The sequence below is a fragment of the Petaurus breviceps genome, unplaced genomic scaffold (assembly GCF_028583685.1).
Source record: "Petaurus breviceps papuanus isolate PSGF00001 unplaced genomic scaffold, PetGlider_PUasm1.0 181, whole genome shotgun sequence".
Lineage (NCBI taxonomy): Eukaryota > Metazoa > Chordata > Mammalia > Diprotodontia > Petauridae > Petaurus > Petaurus breviceps.
The window spans coordinates 18,242,233-18,258,931 of record NW_027185784.1 but is presented as its reverse complement, the minus strand read 5'-3'; the positions used below and the strand labels follow the sequence as shown (position 1 = coordinate 18,258,931).

The 16,699-nt window shown below is 37.0% G+C and overlaps 1 protein-coding gene across 1 annotated transcript in view; it reads right to left on the bottom strand.

Annotated features, from left to right (window-relative positions):
* Positions 1 to 827: 827 nt before the first annotated feature.
* Positions 828 to 16,699, bottom strand: part of AGBL3 (AGBL carboxypeptidase 3) — a 49,992-nt gene continuing 34,120 nt past the window's right edge. The window contains exons 10-14 of the mRNA XM_069087278.1: positions 14,460 to 14,622; positions 10,293 to 10,419; positions 6,836 to 6,936; positions 4,664 to 4,788; positions 828 to 843 (exon numbers count right to left, since the gene is read on the bottom strand). Coding sequence (XP_068943379.1) covers positions 828 to 843; positions 4,664 to 4,788; positions 6,836 to 6,936; positions 10,293 to 10,419; positions 14,460 to 14,622 — 532 coding nt within the window. The remainder of the gene's footprint in view (positions 844 to 4,663; positions 4,789 to 6,835; positions 6,937 to 10,292; positions 10,420 to 14,459; positions 14,623 to 16,699) is intronic.

Below are 16,699 nucleotides of genomic sequence, written 5' to 3'. Positions count from 1 at the left end.
CCTGCTCTTATTTATTTTTACCACTCAATATTCACCCTGATGCACTATTTCATCTCTTGCGAGGGGGAAAATCTTGAAAGCTTGGAATTTTCTGACCTACTCTGCCATCTTTCTAGAATCTTCTCTATCATCATCATTAAAATAAGGGAGTTGAAATACATGATTGTTAAGGTTTCTTTGAACTCTATATTTCTATCAATGTGACTAAAAAGTTATGGTATGAGATGATAGTAAACAATGAATGTTGTTGGGCAGTTATGCAGATGAAAACTACTTAATGAATCTGACAGTTACAACACTGATGACTACTAGAAAATAAAGAGAGAAAAAGAGTAACCAAATAATACAAATCAATCATACCTGGGAAATTCCTTTGAGAAAAGCTGAAGTTTCACTGGTCTCTGAAATGTCAGATTCATCACTACTAGGAAAAAGCAAAAACATTTTGCTTAGATGGTAAGACTTTTTGTTGATATTTTTCCCACCTCATCTGGGAAATGGCAGCAATAACTGACAATAAAGTTCTACGTATATAGAAAATGGGTATTCAAAAGTGGCATGATTTTTAGCAAGACTTCAATTCCAATAATGTTTTCCTTGTTTACTGATGCCTAAGTTTTTTTTTTTTTAAATAAAGTAACAAAACCATTCATTTCCTATGTCCGTGGTAAAAATAATACAATGAAAATAAAATCATTCACAGCAAAGTAGATACCAGAGCTATCTAGGAGAGTGAAAAAAACCTGGAGGGACTGTCAGAAGATTGGGCTCCATTACTGATTTGGACAATTACTATCTGTGTGGCCATAGTCAATGTTCCTAATAACTTAGAATGTTAATTCCCTCATCTGTGGCAATGGAGTAATCCTTAACTAGCTTATCTCACAGGGTTCATGTAAGCATGAAATGTGACAGTGCATTTAAAAACACCTTGGAAAACCTAAAACACTATATAAATGTAAGGTGTTATTAACATTGCTCATCATCATCATCGTCTCCTTGGAGGAGGAAGTAAATAGCATGACTGTATGGGTGCCTGTAGGAAGACTTGGAATCAGTATATTTTGGTTTGGAGAATCCCAGAATTGGAAAGGACCTCAGAGACCATCTAATCCAAACTGTATATGAATAAGGTTATCTGTTAAAACAGATCAGCAGAGACAAAAATGTACTAGTCCTTACTTTCTTACACGGGGAGATGCTATGAACACACAGAATTAGATACAGCATACATATGAGATGACTATAAATAGTTTGGGGAGGTTGTGCACTACTAGGTGGGAGGACCAAGAAGAATTTTATAAAGAAGTTGGCAAATGATCTGAATCCTGAAGGAAACCAGGGAACCTGAGGGGTGGACATGAGAAGGGAATTCATTACAGGTATAGAGGTATACAGGTATACAGGCATGGGGATGGATGATGGGGTATTGAGTGTAGAACAATGAGTAATCCACATCTGGATTACATGATGCAAAAAAGGGAATAAAAATTAGAAAGTTAGGATGGGGCTGGTTGTGAAGAGCTTTCAATTTCAAACAGAGAAGTTACATTGAATTCTTGAAGCAAAAGGAGCCATTGAAGTTTAGTAAGCAGGGAGTTGACATAATCAAACCTGTGATTTAGGAAAATCATTATGGCAGCTGTGAGGAGGGTGGCTTGGTATGTAGAGATGCTTGAGGCAGGGGGACCAAATAGGAGGCTACTGCAATAATCCAGGAGATAAGTGATGAGTAAATTAATTAGGGTGGTGGCTTTGCAGGCAGAAATGAGGAGATGCACATGATAGGCTTTGTGAAAATAGGAACGACAAGTTGTGGCACTTGACTGGATATGTGGAGTAAGGGAAAAAGGAGAATCTGAGGATGAAAGGGAGGTTGCTACCCTGAGTGAATGGAATGATGGTAGTGACCTTGACAGTAATAGCAAAGTTTTGAAGATGGGTGGGTTTAAGAAAGAAGTTTTTGGACATGTTTAGTTTGAAATGTTCAGCAGATTGTATGGCATTGCAGGAATGGAACTCAGAAGAGAGACTGGGGCTGGATGTAAAGATCTGGAAATCATCTGCATAGGGATGATAATAGAATCCACAGGAGTTGAAGAGATCACCAAGAGTGAGTGTGGAAAGAAAAAGGAAGAGGGTCTAGGACTAAGCCTTGAGATATATTCACATGGCATGGATAATGAAACAGTAAATGATACCATGGAGTGGCCACCCGGGTAGGAAGAAAAGTAGGTGGGAACAGTATTCTGAAAACCCAGAAAAAAGACAATTATTCAGAAGGAGGGCATGGTTAGTGACCTCAAATGCAACAGAGAACTCAAAGAGGATGAGTGTTAAGGATAGGCTATTCGATTTGGTGATTAGGAAATCATTGGTAATTTTGGAAAAAGCATTTCGGTTGTTATAAAGCTGTTAGCCAGATTTGTACAGGGTTAAGGAAAAGGACAGGAAATGGGGGGAATGAATGCTAATGGCTTTTTCCAGGAGTATGTTTGAGAAAGAGAAGAAAGTTGTAAGACAATAGCAGGGATTGTAGGATCTAGTTTTTTTTTTTTCTGAGAATGGGAGAGACTTGGGGATGTCTCTAAGGTAACACAGAAGTAAACAGTAAACAGAGAGAAAATGGTATAATACTAGGACCAAGGGAACAAGAAAAGAATTGGGCCTTGGTGAGGAAAAGTCACTTTTTTAATCAGATGACTTGTGAGATAAAGAAGAAAGGAGAAGAGGAGTCTTTGGCAGAAAACTTCAACGGGGGGCAGGGTAAAAGTATGAAGGAAAGGCATGAGTTGAGAGAGTATAAGAAGTGGATTCTGTTGGAACATTTAGGAAAGAAAAGAAAGTTTGGAACAGCCATTGTGGAGAGTTACATCAACTTAGGGAGATGAAAACGATGGCCTTGCTGCATCAATGGCCCAGCTGAGATTAGGTAATATAAATCAGTATTAGTTCCAGTCACCACGGATGTGAGACTTTCTTTAGCCCTGTTCAGCAGTATAAGTAGAAGTGACAGAGGTGAATTGATAACTGTAAGGTATTTATCCAACCGCTACCTGAAGACAACTTTTTAGGGAGATATATTAATTCCCAAGGCATTCAATTTTGTTTCTTAATAGTTACAGTTGTTAAGAAGTTTTTCTTATTTCAAGATAAAATTGTCTCTTTGTAACATTTCTCTTAATTCTGCGCTCTGGGTACAAACAAAACAAGTCTAATCTCTCTTTCATGAGATAGTCATTCAAGTATTTGAAGAAGGCTATCATGTCCTACCCTAAGTCTTCCCTTCCCTTCCCAGTTTCTTCAACCAATACCCTCATGTGACATGGTTTCTAGGCCTTTCACGATCTTTATCACAATCTTTGGATAATCTTCAATTTAGAAATTCCTTCTTAAATTGTAGTACCTTAACTGAACACAATAATCTAGATGTGATTAAGACATAATACAGAATGACTATCATCTACCATAATCCTGGACACTCTCCTTGGATGAGACCTGCAATTTTATTGGCTGGTCAACAGCTCTGTAACTCAAAGTTTTAAAGAGTTTCCTGGGGGTAATGGGAGGTTAAGTGACTTGATGAGAGTCACACAGCCACTATATGTCAGAGGCAAGTTTTGAACCCAGTTTTGAGACTGGCTCTTGTATTCATTATGAAAAACTTGCTGTTTCTGGGGCAGGCTAAATACAACCACAAAAAGTCTTAATAAGGCTAGATAAAAATAGATAGCATGGATAGCTAACTATTTAACTATTAAAAATTATCTTCCCTGAAATTATGGTCAAGGAGTTTTGAGTTTGGCACTAAATTCATAGGAATTATTTTATGGTAAATTGTAATCTTTTCATATGAAGTATTGTCTACCGTTCATTACACTTGTGAAGTTGATTTCCTTGAACCTAAATGTTAGACTTTATATTGATCTCTATTAAATTCTGTATTATTAAATATGGTCCAACATTCTAGCATGTCAAGACCTCATCTGAGTTATGGTTAAGTTCTACCAGTTACTAGTTGTGTGGTTTTGGGGAAATCACATCACCTAATTCTAGGCCTCAAACTCCTCATTTATAAAATGATGGCATGGGATTAGTTATATTCACTAAGGTCCCTCCAGATAGAACATATTCTAATATTTTATGAAGAAGGTGGCACTTGAACTGAGTTCTTTATGGATTAGAAGTTCAACTGGCAGTACATGCCAAGTGTAAAGTGATTATTTTTATGATTAGGTACCTGTAATACCATGTAGGAGAGATCAGTATGGAAAAATGTAACCTAAAAAAGACAATTAGGGTTGGTCAAAAAAGGAAAGTATGTATTATTGAAGATTTAAGTATTAAATTCATTTTCCCCTGAAATTATTATCCAAGAAAGTTCTGAGTTTGGTAGTATGTTAATGATGATTACTATATAGTACATTACAATTTTTAACACAAATTACATCACTGGTACTGGAAGTTTGTGGCTTTACTTCCCAAATCAGGTTGAAGTGGGGACTCAGGGACAGTGGATACTTGATATCCTTTTTATATAAGTACATGTTTTATATAAATACATATTCCATTGGTAGTTTACTTACTATCAATAAGCCCTGTTTTGTCTGTATTCCTTAAAATCCCTGAATCTATCACAATTGTCTCTGTAACCTCAACTTACCTAGAATCTAGATCCAATGTAGTATCTATGAATGAAGCATCTGAATCATAATGCATTTTATCTGAGTTTGTTATGCCTGACTGCTGCATCTCCAATTCTTCTAATTCTTTCATGCATTGATAATACTAGAAAAAATTATAATTTTGGTTAATAGTAGAAGTCACTATTTCATCAGGGTTCTCACTTTAGCTCTCTCTTTGGTTGTAGAAAATAGTAAGTTTTTATTGATGTCTTTTTCTAATATCATAATCATCCCTGAAAATATTACCCCTGCCTGATTCTAATTGAGCCACCTCTTATAATACAGAAAACATAATTAAACAAAAACACCCAGTATAGTAAATTGTATCTGAAAATGTATACCATATTCTAAGCAGTATCCTGCCAATCTGCCACGAGGAGGAAGGCGTTTCATTATCTGTTTTCTAGGAGTATTATTAATTTAATTGTTCAGAATTTTTAGCTGCTTTTTCATTTACACTGTTCTAGTCACTATGTGTACATTGTTCTTTTTGAGTCTGCTTATTTCACTCTGAATTGGTTCATAAAAATGTCTCCAAGTTTCTCTGAATTTATCCTACCTGTCATTTCTTAGTGCATAATAATGTTCTGTTGCAATTATATGCACTACAAATTTTTCAGCAATTCTTCAACTGGTGGATACTCACTTTGTTTCCAGTTCTTTGCTCCTATAAAGAGTGCTGCTTTTTTTTTCAATACAATTTTTAAAAATTAATTTGTTTGTTTCCTTTTAGTTTACAGGATTCAATTCCACAATTCCTTGAGTTTCACATTCTGTCCCCCTCCCTCCCCTCCCCCCATGGCGGCATATAGTCAAGTATAGGATCTGTAAATACTTTCACATTATACATTAGTCAGGTTATAAAGATGGATTGTATCAGATGGATTGAAAAATGGTAAAGAGGACATAAAACCAAATAAGAGAAGGAAAAAGATCAGGTATTTTGCTTCCACCTGGATATAAACTCAGTTCTTTCTAGTTCTTTCTCTGGATGCACATATTTCTCTCCATCATGAGTCTTTTGGGATTGCCTTATATCACTGCATTGCTGAGAAGAGTCCAGTCTATCAAAGTTGGTCATCACACATACGTTGTGTCTGTAATTGTGTACAAATTTCTCCTGGTTCTACTCTTCTCACTCAGCATCAGTTTGTATAAGCCTCTCCAGGTAAATATGAAGACCATCTGCTCCTCGTTTCTTATAGCACAATAGTATTCAAGAGTGCTGCTTTGAATATGTGTATATGTATAGGTACATATACATATGTGTGTATAACATACCTCTTTTTTGGGGGGGAGGGGAACTTTGGCTTCCTCAGGATAGATGCCCAGTAATGGGATCACTGAGCCAGAGGTTATAAACAGTCTAGTAACTTTTCTTGCACAATTCCAAACTGATACCCAGAATGGTTAGAACAACTTACAACTCTACCAAAACTGTATGATTATCTTCCTACATTCCCTCCAACATTGACTTCCTGTTTTTAAAAATAATTATATTTGTTAAACTGTAATGTAAGAGGTAGCATTTCAGAGTTGTATTAATGTGCATTTCTCTTACTATTAATGACTTGGAACATATTTTCATATGATGCTTTACATTTACAATACCATTTGAAAATTGTTAATAATCTCTTGTCACTTTGGAGAATGGTTTCTGATTATGTCAAATATCCATGTCTTTCATACCAGACTTTTTTTTATCAGTGATGACTGATGAAAATATTTCCACTTGAGTTTTTCTTATTCTTTCCTCATTGATTTTCTTCATGCAAGAACTTTTAAATTTTATGTAATAAAAATGTTTATTTAGTCATTTATGATGACCTCTATTCCTTATTTAAGAATTCTGCGTCTACCCATAATGGCAAAAGGTAATTCCTTCCTTTTCCCTCCATTTTTTTATGTGAACTTCTTTATTCAGGTGATGTACATGCTTGGACCTTATTGTTATGTACATACTGATGACTTAAAACACCAGGGCTCTACTAATAAAAATAATGGAATTTATTAGATTGGTATCTAGAGATACAAGAAAACTCCCACTGAGTCCTTTTTGATTACTAAATGAAATATATCACCATAAACAAGGTCATTCTTTCTAATAAATAAACTTTGTTATGATTCATGTTTTCATGAACTTTTCTTACCTTTGTTTGGTCTGGATCACAATAGTCTAAAAGAGAATCACAAAAATGATATCCCATAGACTCCAAGTCTTTTGTGTTGAAGTGGGTGCCTCGTCTATTACCTAAAAAAAAAAATCAAAGTGCTTATACACTCATGAGAATTAAATTTCATAAGCCTATCTAGTAGCAGAAAAAATAGTATAAATAAATTATATTGCCTCCAAGGAACTTTTTCCTTTGGTTTCTTTCCCTGATACAAGGAATAGGTAGAGCAGATTTCCAGAGTACTTGTGTAATATCTCATTATTTCTCCTCAATTGACTAAACACAATGTTGGAAGGCAGCTGGGAATATATAATAGCTGAACAGGGATACGTACATGTATAGGTGATCCATACTGATAATCTGGGGAAAACTGGTTAATAGATATAAGCAACACACAGTGTGCCTAACTGCTGTCCTTAACTCTAATAGATATTTTTGAGCAAAGAGTAGGGAGAAAATGCTTCTATGAGAAAAATGGTTCATTATTAACAAACATAATTTTATATTTGCAAAGTACTTTATAAGTACATTAAGATAATATATATATGTAGCTTGTATATATTTTACTTTGAAAATTTATTTTTTCTCTTTTGAGCCTCCTAGATGCGTTGAGAATTAGTTCCTGTTCCCTGAAGTTTGAATGTTTGCTGTGGATGGGGTTCTGATTTTGATAGGAAGAATGATAAGACTTAGGCCCCGACCCAGAAAAAAGAAAAATAGAAATAATTGAGTGAGAGGGCATCAACTAGCTGGAAGGACCCTTTGTTTTAAAGAGTTTGATGTCTCAGCTTAGAATCTTGTAATAGGGATAAGAGCTTTGGTTAAGAGACAGGGGTGGGGAACCTGAGGCCTTGAGGACATATGTGGCCTCTAGGTCCTGAAGTGGGGATTTGTTCTATGAAATTTGGATTCAAAGGGCCATACTTGAGGACCTAGAGGCTGCAGGCTCCCCACCCTGGTCAAAACTTTGACGAAAATAAGAAAACCCTAGGGAAAACATTTTTCTGGTCCAAGACAAGGGTTCTTCTGCCTTTCAAAGAAAAATAATAGCAGGAAAAAGTTTTTGGACTTTAAGCTAAAAGAACAAGGCTACATCTGTTCTTTCCTTGAGCAGTAGATAACAAAGGATATCAAGCTAGAAGCCTAGAGGCAGAGAGATCAATATCACATCAGGAAAAGCAGCATTCAGCAAAACAATTTCCTGGAGATGTGTTCAGCTAACAAGAACCCAGACAAGAAGCATCAGGAAGGGCGTGGCCAGGTGGTGCAGTGAGTAAGAGCGCTGGCCCCAGAGTCAGGAGACCTGGGATTGAATCCAGGCTCATATACTTAGCGACACACCCAGAAATAACTGGCTGTGTTACTTAACTCCAATTGCTTTAAATTAAAAAAAAAAAAGCATCAGGAAAATACATGTGTCCTCACTTCTCATTGATGTGTGTATTTGTGGGAGAGTACACCTTCAAGTTTATGGTGCAAATTTTTTGCTACTTTATTTACTATGACATTTTGTTAAATACCTTTGTTTTAAATTGATTGTGTTCCCTGACTATTAAAGTTAAAAACATTGGTGGAGTCTTGTGAGTTATGGTTTTAGGGAAATGAGACCTACAGTAATGGAACTGTCTTCATTAAGAGTAGAGTGATCCACTCAGGACAAATGGTTCTGGGGAGTTTGACTCCTAGTAGTATAGAGAAGTAGCAGCTATGGACACTAGAAAGTCACAGGCCCTTGAGGATCAGCAGAGGTCTGCATCTAAGGGAAACTGTATGAGGACGCTATTAAAGGAGAAAGGGTTCCCAGTACCAGATGTCAGATACCCATTTGCCACACATATTTTATATATGTTTATCTCATTATCTGTGTACTTATACTTTAAGTCCCTTCTTCCCTTGGACACTCCACCAAGTCAAGACTGCAGTCACTCTATAACTTAACAGATACTTTGGAATAGTTACTGTGACTAAAACATTCATCATATTGTGGCTGAAGTGATGATGTGGTTTCCCAAATTTGAGAGGCTGGGGCTTGGCAACAGAGATATAGATTTATAACTGAAGCCTTTCCAACCCGGTAAAACCTCTTTTTTTAAGCTTAAACTCTGATGATATGGCTTTTGAGATCTCAGGATCATCTCCATAAGAAGAGTATTTATCAGAATTGGAGTGGCCACTATCACATTCTTTTTTTTTTTCTAAAGCAATCGAGGTTAAGTAACTTGCTCAAGGTTACATGGCCAGTTATTTCTTGGTGTGGTGCTAAGTATCTGAGCCCAGATTTGATCCCCTGGTCATCCTGACACTGGAGCCAGTGCTCTTACTCGCTGAGCCACTTGGCCTCCCGTAAGCAATTGGGGTTAAGTAACTTGCTCAAGGTTACACGGCCAGGTGTATCTGGGTGGGTACTAAGTGTCTGAGCCCAGAATCGATCCCCAGGTCATCCCAACCCTGGAGCCAGTGCTCTTACTCGCTGTGCTACCTGGCCGCCCCTCACACTATCACATTCTTGATCATGTGAAATTTATTTTAACATGGACCAAGTTATTTTATGATATGCTAAATAACAGAGATTTCTTAACTGATACCATAGAACACAGAACAGGAGAGGCAGTATGGCATTGTGGACAGAAACCTGGTCTTGAAGTCATGAAGACTAGGTTTGAGTCCTTCTCCCATATACTCTCCATGGGACTGTAGGTGAGTCACTGAGCCCATGGTCCTAGGCACTGGTATATAACAAGTTCCTCAGATGGAGCTCCAAACACTGATGACATGGTAGGTCCAAAAAACAAGCAAACAAAACCCCCAAACAAACCCAACAACAAAACAAACAAAAAACAACAGAACATAGTTTTTATAGGTTAAAGAAACAAACTCAAATATTGCCATTTTAGTAAAAGTCTGTCTCTTTATAGTACTAATTGTCTTATAAATAGTAAGCATATATTCTATTATTTCCTTGTGCTCATGAAAATCATAAACTCAATATACCTATGTAAGAGGAGCAATAAAACCATAGTGGATAGGTCAAATCCTGCCTTAGACATTTACTAGCTGTGTGACCCTTAGACAAGTCCCTAAACCCGTATCCTCAGTTTCCTCTTCTGTCAAATGAGAATAATAATATTCTATATCTTCAAGAGTTGTTTTAAGGGTCAAATTAAATAAAATATAAAGTACTTTGCACAACTAAAAGAAATGCCAGCTATTGGTATTATATTTAAAAGCCTAAAAGTTTTCCGTGAGAAGAATGTGGCAATATAATCATAGAATGGACCTTATAGCAGTTGTATTATAGTACATCATGTTGACAAGACTGGTTAATTATTGATACATTTTAGAAGGAATTCACTGATAGATTAACTTCCACTTTTGTTTTCATATTTTAACAATGTTTAAGTTTATGACACTTATGTGAGGAACATCGTCTTACCAAGAGTAGAGCCACAGAAAGTAGCCTCCATGGTAAAGCTGTTATGGATTCCCATTTTCCACATAACTACCCTTCCTGTCCCTTCTTTGCTCTTCTGAACATCAAACTTACAAGCTGAGAATGAAAACTGGAAAAAGAAACACATAACATACTAATGATTCTTAGGGATAATGGGTTAAAATGAAAAATTTGCATAAAGTGGTAATTCTCATTCGACCTTCAGGAACAGTTTTAAAGAAAGTTTGTGATCCCTTGAATCTTTTCAATGGCCAAATCATAAGTAAATAATATTTAAAACAGATTTTAATGCTTATGGTCAATATAGTAAGCTAGCCCAGAGGGTAAGTGCCCAAATGCCCACGTGAGAACTGTGAGGTACTATGGTATAGGCGGCCATCCCATGTCCTTGTTTTTGGTTAACATTATATACAAACACACATGTGTATCTATGTATATATGTATGCATATATGTGCATGAATATATATTTTAATATATATCACATGACAGCCAGTATTCTGTAGTAGACAGACAGCAGGCCTTAAAGCTACAGAGATCTTGGTTCATGTCTTGTCCGATACTGTCTGTATGACCCAGGGCAAGTTATCTAACCTCTCAGTGCCCCAGGAAACTCTCTAAAACTCTCTTAACTTGGGGTCTGTGAACTTTTAAAAATAATTGATAATCGTATTAAATATAATTGGTTTGCTCTGTAATTCAATGTATTTTATTTTATGCATTTTAAAACATTTTAAGAAGAGGTCTGTAAGTTTTGCCTGATTGGGTTCCATGACACAAGAAAGGTTAGGAAGTCCTGCTCTAAGCCTCTAAATTTCAGAATAGCTGCTGATCTGAATTGGCTAAGGAAATTGTCTAACTAGGAGTTCAAACTATATACAATCAAAATGTTTAAAAAATGCAAATTTGTTCCAACTTAATATATTAGGAAACATTGTGAGCGTAATTTGATTTTTGGCAAATCTGACAAAATTTGCTTTTGTCAGATTTCTTCCAAGAGTTACAGCAAGATAACTGAGAAAAACACTACTTTACAATAACTCACAAGGTATGATCATTCTGATGTTCACTTATATAAGCAAACTTCAGTTCTTTGTGAAGGTAAAGTGTCAAATTGATTTGTAACTTCTGGGGTAGTAGGAGCTGTGGACAGAGGAGAAGAGCTGGTCCTTCCTTCCCTTTTTTATTTTTGGAGGAGGGAAGGCAGGGTAATTGGGGTTAAGTGACTTGCCCAAGGTCACACGGCTAGTAAGTGTTAAAATGTCTGAGGCCAGATTTGGACTCAGGTCCTCCTGACTCCAGGGCCAGTGCTCTATTCACTGTGCCACCTAGGTGCTCCCTCTCCCTTCCCTTCTAACCTTCTCCCCGCCCTCCCCTTTCTGCCATTGATGCAGGGATCTTAAGACCAAGCCTGTGGCCTGCCCAACTTGCTTCCTGAGGATGGGAGACCAGTATTTATTGTGGTACTTATGAATTTTTTATCCACTTATATTTTTTTATCCACTGTATAAAATTATGCTACCATTTTTGTTAGGTTCCTATCTTTTTTTTTAAAATGTGTCATTTACAAAGTTTTTGAGCATTGTGCCCTTATCCCCATTTCCCTCCATAAGCTCTGTAGTTTTTATTGTGCAATTTTGCAAAGCTCAGTGCTTTTTGGCAATGTAGGTGTCAAATTATAGCAGAACTGACTGTGTAGATATTTATGTATCTATATGTACGATATTTCATATGCACATTCAGCAAAGTAGTTCAGAATCTCAGTGAGAGATCCACTGGGGTTTCCAGTTTTTTTTTTGTTTGTATTTTTGGAGGGAGGAGGGCAGGGCAATTGGGGTTAAGTGACTTGTCCAAGGTCACACAGCTAGTAAGTGCTAAGTGTCTGTAATGGTAATGGGATTTGAAGATCTTCCATGCCCCTTGTATTGGCAATCAAACAGGTACTTAGCACCTTGTTTCAAGTTCATGATTGTATCAAGTATTAAGATCCAGAATTTGTGAATCCCACAGTGAGAGGAAGTTTCTGATGTAACCCAAGGGGTGGAACAGGGAGGAGCTAATACCATATGTAAGGAAAAGCCCAAGCCAGAATTGCTGAGAGAGAGAGAACTGCTAGGATCCTGAGAACTTCTGAGGATAGCTAGGAGCTGGAGAACTTCTGAGAGCCAGACAGAGCTGCTGAGAGCTCCTGAGAGCCAGCCAGAGCTGCTGAGAGCTCCTGAGAGCCAGCCAGAACAGCTGGGAACAAGAACTGCTGGGAGCCAGAACTGCTGGGAGCACGCAGTGTGGAGGCTGGGCAGCTACAGTGAGCGAGGAGAGGAGGATCCTTGCTTGAGGGAGCCAGTTTTGTTTTAAAGCTTGGGAATGTGGGTGTTTGCTGCATTGACTATGTGTACCAACTTCATGGTTACTGCAATGACTTTGACTTTCTGGTTTTGAGACTTGGTTTTCTGATATTTGAATAAATGCTTTGGTTCTGTCCTCCATGTGGAGAGCCTGTTACACTTTGTGATTAATGACGACATCGGCATATTCATAGCTGCTGTGGGTGCTGTGAATATCAGATTGCTGGTACAGTGTGTGAGGCCAGATTTGAACTCAGGTCCTGAATCGAGGGTTGGTGCTCTAGGGATTTCCATTTTTGTGTCAGTGAAGGTTAACTATTGTAATTCTTTAGGAATGCTTAATTTAATTTTAACATCAATAAGGTTCTGTTCTAGGTCCTCTTATATTCTCTATTTACACCCTTTCTATTGGTGATCTCATAAGATCTCATGGATTCAATTATCATCTTTAGGCAGATGACTCCTAGAAGTATATATTCATTCAGTCCTAGTCTTTCTCCTGAACAACAAAATGGACACCTCCAACTGGATGTCCCATGGTTAACTTAAACTCAACCTGAGACACAACTCTTTTGGCTCTCTTCTACCCTCCTCCTAATTCACTCCTCTATTTTCTCTTTTTCTACTGAGGGCACCACCATTGTTTTGGTTCCTTGAGTCTTGACAATAACTACGTTATAAGTGTACAATATTTAAAATGTGTTTTAATGCTTATAATCAATTTAGTGAGCCAGCACAGGGAATAAGTAGGTGCCTTTATGTTCATGTAAGAGGTATGAAGCAATCATCACATTAGCCATTACTTCTTCCTCCTATATCCTTCCTTCTTCTTGCCTCTATCCAATATGATACTAAGTCTTATCAATTAAATCTCCACAACATTTCTCATATCTGTCCCCCCTCTTACTCATTCAGCTAGTAACAGCCATTCAACCATCAGGCCCTCATCATTCCTCAGTGAGGCTACTGCAATAGGCTTCAAATTGGTCCCCCTTATTCTCTTTCCACTCCATCCTCCACATAGCTGTCAAACTGGTAATCTTAAAAGTATACCACTAGGCAGATCACTGCCCTATTCAAAAAGCTTTAGGGACTCTCTATGGCTTCTAAGATAAAATACAAACTTTTCTAGTTTTTTTTAAAGGGGATTTAAACTTTAAATCCCTTTACAATGTCTCCAACCTATCTTTCCAGTGAGATTTTGAATGGCTTCTCTTCATGTACTCTGTTCTAGCCAAACAAGCTTTACATGATATACCTTCTCCCATCTCCCATCTCTGTGCCTTTGCGCAGACTGTCTGCCATGCTTAGAATGCATTCTCTCCTCACCTTCCCCTGTTAAAATTCCCAGCTTTCTTCAAGGTTCATCTCCAGTGTCACCTCTTACATGAAGCCTTTTCTGATCCTCACAGTTACCTTCCTCCCTCCCTCCCCCAATTATTTCATATGCATTTTATATCAACTATGTCTATGTTGTCTCCTCTAGGAGGATGTAAATTCCATAAAGGCAAGGGTTATTTCATTTTTATCTTTGTATCCTCAAAATAGGTGTTTAATAAATAGTTAAATGTTGAATGAATAAAAGGATTAAAACCTTTTTAAGTTTGAAGGAAATGATGATTGGTCTATTCTCCCATTCTAATTTATTATTCTTAAAACTTTGGCTATATAATGGATCTTCCTAAATTTTCTCTATGAGTCCTGAAAAATATTGAGCTTTATAAAATATTTAATATATTAAATTTTTTTTTAATCAGGCCAATATGGGTTACATCCAGAATAGTAAAGAAAACCTGACATACTTACTTTATTTGGACAATTCTTGCTCAGCATAAATGGAAAGACTCGTTGTTCTAAGCACAACTCTCTATCTTCACCACTATTTTCACAGCCATACATGAAGATATTCCCTCTTCTACTGTGGCCATGAAGATCACAATATAGGAGAATCTCCCGATCTTCCATTAATCTACAAAGAAGAGAAAGGGGGGAGGCTAGGTGGCACAGTAAGGAGAGCTCCGGCCCGGAGTCAGGAGGACCTGAGTTCAGATCCGGCCTCAGACACTTCACACATACACACACACACACACACACACACACACGCTAGCCATGTGACCTTGGGGAAGTTACTTAACCCCAGTTGCCCTCCAAACAGCAAAAAAAAAAAAAAAGAGAGAGAGAGAGAAAGGAAAAGTGATAGCCAAAACACTGCCTCTTCGGCTTTCTTCTATGTACTGAACCAAGGTCACTTGATTTTCAAAAAAAGTCTACAAAAAAGGTACTCAAAGCTTTCTGATTTTTCTCTTTCTTAAGAGCACCTTAGTTCAAGTCATCCTATGTATTGCTAATAAAATATTTTCATCATGCTGTGTCAAAAATCCTTTAGAGTCATCTAAAGCATAACGTCTAAACTCTTTAACAGGGCATTCAAAGCCTTTCCCTCATTTTCGGTTCTAATCAGATTTGTTAATTTCACTACTTTCCTATATGACCTTTCTCTCATTACTCTTGATCACTGCTTTCCACAAGCTAATCTTGCTTATTCCAACCTCAGAGCCTATGCTCATGCTGTGACCTTCATCTGGAATTACTTCTTCCCTTTTCTCTATCAGTCTGAATATTATTTCCAGCCTTCATGATCCAGTTTTCTTATTTTCGTCATAAATATTTCTTGATCACTTCAGTCCAGGGATTTCTCCCTCATCTGATCTTATAGTACTTATTAATATCTATGTCACTCATTTGCTTCACATATTACCATGTACCAGGAATGAATATGGACACTGTCCTGATTTTTTAAAAACTCAGGACAAATAGAAAAATATTTGGTCTAGCAGCCAAAAAAGCTAATGCAATCCCAGGCTAGATCAATAGAAACACAGTAAACAAATGAGGGAAGTGATGGTCCCAGTGTAACTAAGTACGTTTGGACTGCCTCTATAGTAGTGTTTTCGATTCAGTTCTAAGTACCTCATTTTAGGAAAGACACTGACAGAGCTGGAGTTTGTCCAGAGTAGGATAACCAAGATGGAGAAGGGGCTGAACTATTAATAGCAGGAATTGGGAATGCTTAGTCTGAAGAAAATAAGAGCTGTCATGTGAAAGAGAGATCAAACTTCTTTTTCTAAACCCCAGAATAGCAGAATTAGGAGAAGCTGGTGGAAGTTGCATAGAGGTAGACTTTAAGTTCTATATAAAGGGGAAAAAAAACACTTCCCTACCAATTAGAGCTGTCTGAAAGTAGAATACACTGCCTTGAGATGCAAGGGCTTCCCCACCAGTAGAGACTAGATAACCACCTGTCAGGCATATAGTTAGACCACTTTTTTTTAAAGCAACTTTTAAGGTAAAGATCAAAGAATGAGTGAATCATAGAGCTAGAACTATAATAGGCTGTAGAGGTTATCCCAGTATCCAATTGATGAGGATCACATTATTAAAAACTCCTTAACACTACATTTAAATCCCAAACTGGAAACTGTCTCCTGCTGTAGTGTTTCCATGTAGTAGATGGAAATGGAGCCAGTAAGTGTTAGTTAACAGGGATAGGGCTTAGACCTTGTCACTTAATAATACTACTATACTATTAGTAGTCTAAAAAGACAAAACTCTATGATATGAGAAAGTTTTTGATTAGTGTAAAGTACAATTATGTTTTAAGATATTAATTTTACTAATACACCCTGAATAAGTATCATACTAACTTTTAACTTGAATATTGATATAAATCTGTTAAGACAAAGTTTCTGAAATCTTACTATTTTCATTTCTTGTGTTGTACCTAAAGGTCCCTTCCTTCACTCAATTCTTCATTTGCTAGAGAGGTAATGTTTCTTCTGAAATGAGGCAGCATTGCTGAGTTCAGTATTTAATAACAATATTGATCACATGGAAGTAGTTCTAAAAGTTTTCTTATAAAAATGCTTATCAATTCTTCTTCCCCCAACTCCAAATACTGTATTCTTGCCTTTTCTCCCTCCTTGCACATCAATTATCATTATCAATTACTTACTCCCAATTTATATGCCTATACAAATGTTTGAAAA